At 34.8% G+C, this 4,822-nt stretch overlaps 1 protein-coding gene across 1 annotated transcript in view; it reads left to right on the top strand.

Moving 5' to 3' along the window:
- Positions 1–4,822, top strand: part of LOC106463146 (protein Wnt-5b-like) — a gene marked incomplete at its 3' end in the record, with an annotated part of 38,253 nt that overhangs the window by 28,316 nt on the left and 5,115 nt on the right. The window contains exon 2 of the mRNA XM_022390570.1: positions 2,066–2,322. Within this exon, the coding sequence (XP_022246278.1) occupies positions 2,066–2,322 (257 nt within the window). The remainder of the gene's footprint in view (positions 1–2,065; positions 2,323–4,822) is intronic.

Below are 4,822 nucleotides of genomic sequence, written 5' to 3'. Positions count from 1 at the left end.
GCTATTAAATGAAGGCCTACAGTAGTATCGCTCCTTTGATTTGTTTATATATTATAGAGAGTAGAATGTTTTCGAGCTGACTCAAGACCTTCGAAAGGATTTTTAGACGAGCTTCATTAGAAGTATGCAGAGTCACGCAAGAAGACGTGAGTAACGTGAGTAAAAGAAAAAAAAAAAGATTTTCCAAAGATACACCATGCTATCCTCTTCCTGGCGTGGTCCAACCGATCAACACCAAAATTGATTTCCTTTAATAACACGTTTTCGCGAGTCTCGTTTATATTTTGGTAGTCAAATTCCACTGGAACTGTAAATAGTAACGCCTCTCTTGCAGCACTGACTCTGTAATTACTGACGGCTTGATAAAACGATTGTAAGACATACCAGGTCACGCAGAAGATGACTTGTGAAGAATTCGAAACGAAGTATAGCTGAACAAAACCATACCAATTAAGCCTTAATCCGATTTGTAAAGGACCTTAGTTTTTCCTTTGACGCTATAGTTTATAGACCCACATCTGGAAATAATTTTCATAAAAAAAATCTCCTTACTCGTGGTAAAATTAGATTCAGTAGCTTTTCTTTTTCGTCTTTAATTAGCAGGTTAGTTAGTGTGTTTCGAACAAAATTGAAAGCCGAAAAATCAACATATTAAAAAGAACTAGAACTAACTAATTTCCAGCATTTAAAGCGGTACAAAAATAACTTTTCTTACCCTTTCATAACTAAGAAACTTAGTTATGGTTAAAAGTATTGACGGGAATTAAAGTTGAAATAAAACTGTCCCTTGTGTGAAGTTGGAACAAAACTGTCCCTTGTGTAAAGTTGGAACAAAACTGTCCCTTATGTAAAGTTGAAACAAAACTGTCCCGTACGTAGATTTCTAACGTTACTATTAATATCCGTTACGACCTTCTATGTACGATACGGCGTTAAGTTCTGACGTAATGGAGCTTAAACTGCAAACGCACACATAATATGCACTTTGGGCGAAACAACTTTGAATTTTAACTTCTTGATGTGCTATAATTTTCATACGTCTGAGTTATAAGCACATTTTGTGTTTTTCATTGAGAACATTCCAAATTTGTGGTAATGTGTTTCTAATATGAAATCTTATACATTTTACTCAAATAAAATACATACTGTTTTTTTATAGCAAAATACAAGAGTAAGTGCGTTTCATCAACGAAATCGTTCAAATTTTCGATAAATGTTTTAAATTGTTACATTTTTGTTTATATATAAATATATATTGTATTTTGTATTTATGGCAATTCTACTGAGGCTATGTGCCACCGTTCCTAATTTTGAATTAACAACAAGAGAGAAGGCAGATAGTCACCAGTACTATACCACCCACGTTAAGTTTAAAGCGCGGGTAATATTTTGTGGTATCACACCGTTTCGAACTCGGCTCATCAGCTCCGAAATCCAGAACTGACCATAGCGCCATTTCGCGCCCTTTTGTAAGAGATTTCTATGTTTTCGGAGAACCCCCTAAGGCGTTAGTTTGCATTTTCATCATATAATGATGTCTTTTTAATACGTTTCTAGTCACGTGATAATACAGCGAATCATAAAGTTCACTTTATGAGTAGATTTTTAAGAATCTATAAAAAGACTGTATTTTTATGTAAATTTCGAAGTTCTAACAATATAATTTTCATGAAGGTTTTTTTGTAGGTTTCTAGGCTATAACCAATGTTATGTTCCTGTGTAACTTTCTAAGTTCTAACAGTATAATGTTTATGAAGGTTTCCTGTGGGGGTTTCTAAGTTATAACCAATGTTATGTTTCTATATAACTTTCTAAGTTCTAATAGTATGATTTTTATGAAAGTTTGTTGAATAGATTTCTAGTTTATAACCAATGGTATGTTCCTGAGTAATTTTCTAAGTTCTAACAATATAATTTTTATGAAGGTTTTTTGTGTACGATTCTAGGCTCTAACAATGTGATTTTTTTTAAGAATCTAAATAAGTAATGTCATAATATATACAATATTACATTCTTGGATATAGGTTAGTAATTTCTAATTTGTGTGTTTTTATATTTTATGTAGGTCTCTGGGATTGCAGGGTCTGTATATTATTCAAAACCCTCAAGTTTACTTGGTGGGCACTCAGCCGCTATGCTCACAACTCACTGGATTGTCCAAGGGTCAGTTTAAACTCTGCCTGCTCTATTACGACCACATCCACTACATTGCCAGAGGAGCCAACCTGGGTATTAGGGAATGCCATTGGCAGTTCAGACATAGAAGGTGGAATTGTTCGACTCTAGCGGACAACAGCACTTTCGATAATGTTCTTAAAATTGGTAAGTTAAAGTACCTTTTTTTATGATGACCTTAAATCTAAATACATTTCCTGTTGTAAGTGTATACATAGCTTGTTGTATGAGCACTTTGGCAATGTATTTTCAAACAGGCAATTTAACCTCTTTCCTGTATATAACTTATGACCGTCTTTTCCAAATTTGTAAATAAAAAACTTGTTTTATATTACATTTCGAATTGGAAACGCATGGTGGTTTGAGTGTCAACTCATTTGATTCATCTGAATAATTTTCACAGTACATTAGAATCAAATATTTTATATTACATTAATTCCAAACTGACAACTTAAGCCAGTTCCACCAGCACCTTTGACATTTTATGTCAAATTGGTAAATTATAAGTTTTAAAAGAAAAGTAAGGTGGTTCTCATAGTGTCTTGAGCAGAGTCCTAAATGTTTAGCCGCGACATAGCGGCTGATAGAATGGCTTTCAGTTTTTTTTCAAGCGAAAGCTTTTAGCTCATAGCTCCATCTCTTAACCGATTTGAGATTTAATTACAGATGCGGCTATTGAGGATTCCCCTTTGTTCTATGATTGATTTGTTTAAATAGCACATTCGATTTTGTCTTCTAAATTGAACGAATGATGCTAGTTTTATTGGCAATTGAGGTAATGTATCTCAAGTCGATAATCTACACTTGTTCTAAGGGGCGTTGCCGAACATTGGCCCACAGGGCTCGTTATCTAGATCTATCTAACTTAAACTATAATATATTACAGTAAAATTATGTTGTAATTATTTTGAGTAGTAGCTGTTTCTTGGGGCTCAATCTGTTCGGTAGCTATCAACGCCCCTCCTTCTTCTATCAACGTTTTTATATTGTATTTCGAACTTATAGGACACAGTGACGTTTTCTTTCAATCCACGTGACATTATTATGCTGTTTTCTATTGTCTGATTGTAGAGCTATGTAAATTCTTACAGCTTAAGTGATAGAGTTATATTGTTTCTTATTTTCATATGACAGAGTTATGTTAGCTGTTATAGCTACGTGACAGAGTCATATTAATTCTTGTTGTCACATGGTAGAGCTATGTTAGCTGTTATAACTACATGACAGAGTCATATTAATTCTTGTTGTCACATGGTAGAGTTATGTTAGCTGTTATAGCTACGTGACAGAGTCATATTAATTCTTGTTGTCACATGGTAGAGTTATGTTAGCTGTTAAGTTACATGACAAGTCATATTACTTCTTACTGTCACACGGTGAAGTTATGTTAGTTCTTATAGCTACGTGACATAGTTTATACTGATTCGTATTGTCATATAGTAGAATTATGTCAGCTGTTATAACTACATGACAGAGTCATATTACTTCTTACTGTCACATGGTAGAATTATGTTAGTTCTTATAGCTACGGGACAGAGTTATACTCATTCGTATTGTCATATAGTAGAGTTTTTTTATTTATAATAAATAATTAAAAACAACGTTTTATATTTACACAATATAAAACTATTGAAGCCGTACGTAGATCACGTCGAAACATGTACTTGTAGAGATATATTTTAAAGTGGAAGCCGTACGGCTTCAATAAAGTTTTTATTGTGTAAATATAAAACGTTGTTTTTAATTATTTATTATAATTAAAAAAGAAAATTTAAACACAAGTGCCGGTAGTGCATATTTAAAAAAAATTCTGTTTATCAGGTTTTGTTATTAAAACAAGTTAAAATCCCATTATGTTTCAGCTACAACGCTGTTTGTAAACTGTCTAATTTGTTTGTCAAATTCGATGCAAAACTCTTCAAGGACTATCTGCACTAGCTGTCCCTAATTTTCAACTGATGGACTAAAAGGGTTGTTTGTTTTTGAATTTCGCGCAAAGCTACACGAGGGCTATCTGCGCTAGCCGTACCTAATTTTGCAGAGTAAGACTAGATGGAAGGCAGCTAGTCATCACCATCCACCGCCAACTCTTGGGCTACTCTTTTCCCAACGAATAGTGGGATTGAAAATCACATTATAACGCCCCCACGGCTGAAATGGCGAGCATGTTAGGTGGGGATTCGAACCCGCGACCCGCAGATTGGGAGTCGAGTGCCCTAACCTCCTGGCCATGCCGGGCCTGACTAAAAGGAAGGCAACTAGCCAGCAGCACCCATCGCCAACTCTTAGGCTATTCTTTACCAGATAGTAGTGGAACTTGACCCTCACATGTTCACTGACGGATGTCGATCCCGCGAGCCGAGAACCGTAACCACTAAGCCTACGTGATGATCAGAACAAAGACCAAATTTCGTAAAAACAAAAACTAAATAGATAAATAATTTTGAGCATCCTTACGCAATGAGAATAAAAGTTTTAAAAACATGCATGTTCAAAAGTAACATGAACATTAAAACATAAATTTGATGTAAGTTATGTAAGCAAGTACGTATAAAAGACTGGGAAACGTACAAAAGTAAGTAATGTGCAACAAAATTAAAGGCCCGGCATGGCCAGGTGGTTAGGGGGCGCTCGACTCGCAATCTGA

This window comes from Limulus polyphemus, unplaced genomic scaffold, assembly GCF_000517525.1.
Source record: "Limulus polyphemus unplaced genomic scaffold, Limulus_polyphemus-2.1.2 Scaffold1335, whole genome shotgun sequence".
In the NCBI taxonomy this organism is placed as follows: domain Eukaryota; kingdom Metazoa; phylum Arthropoda; class Merostomata; order Xiphosura; family Limulidae; genus Limulus; species Limulus polyphemus.
Note: the sequence above shows the minus strand (reverse complement) of the source record. Positions and strands in the feature narration are given on the sequence as shown.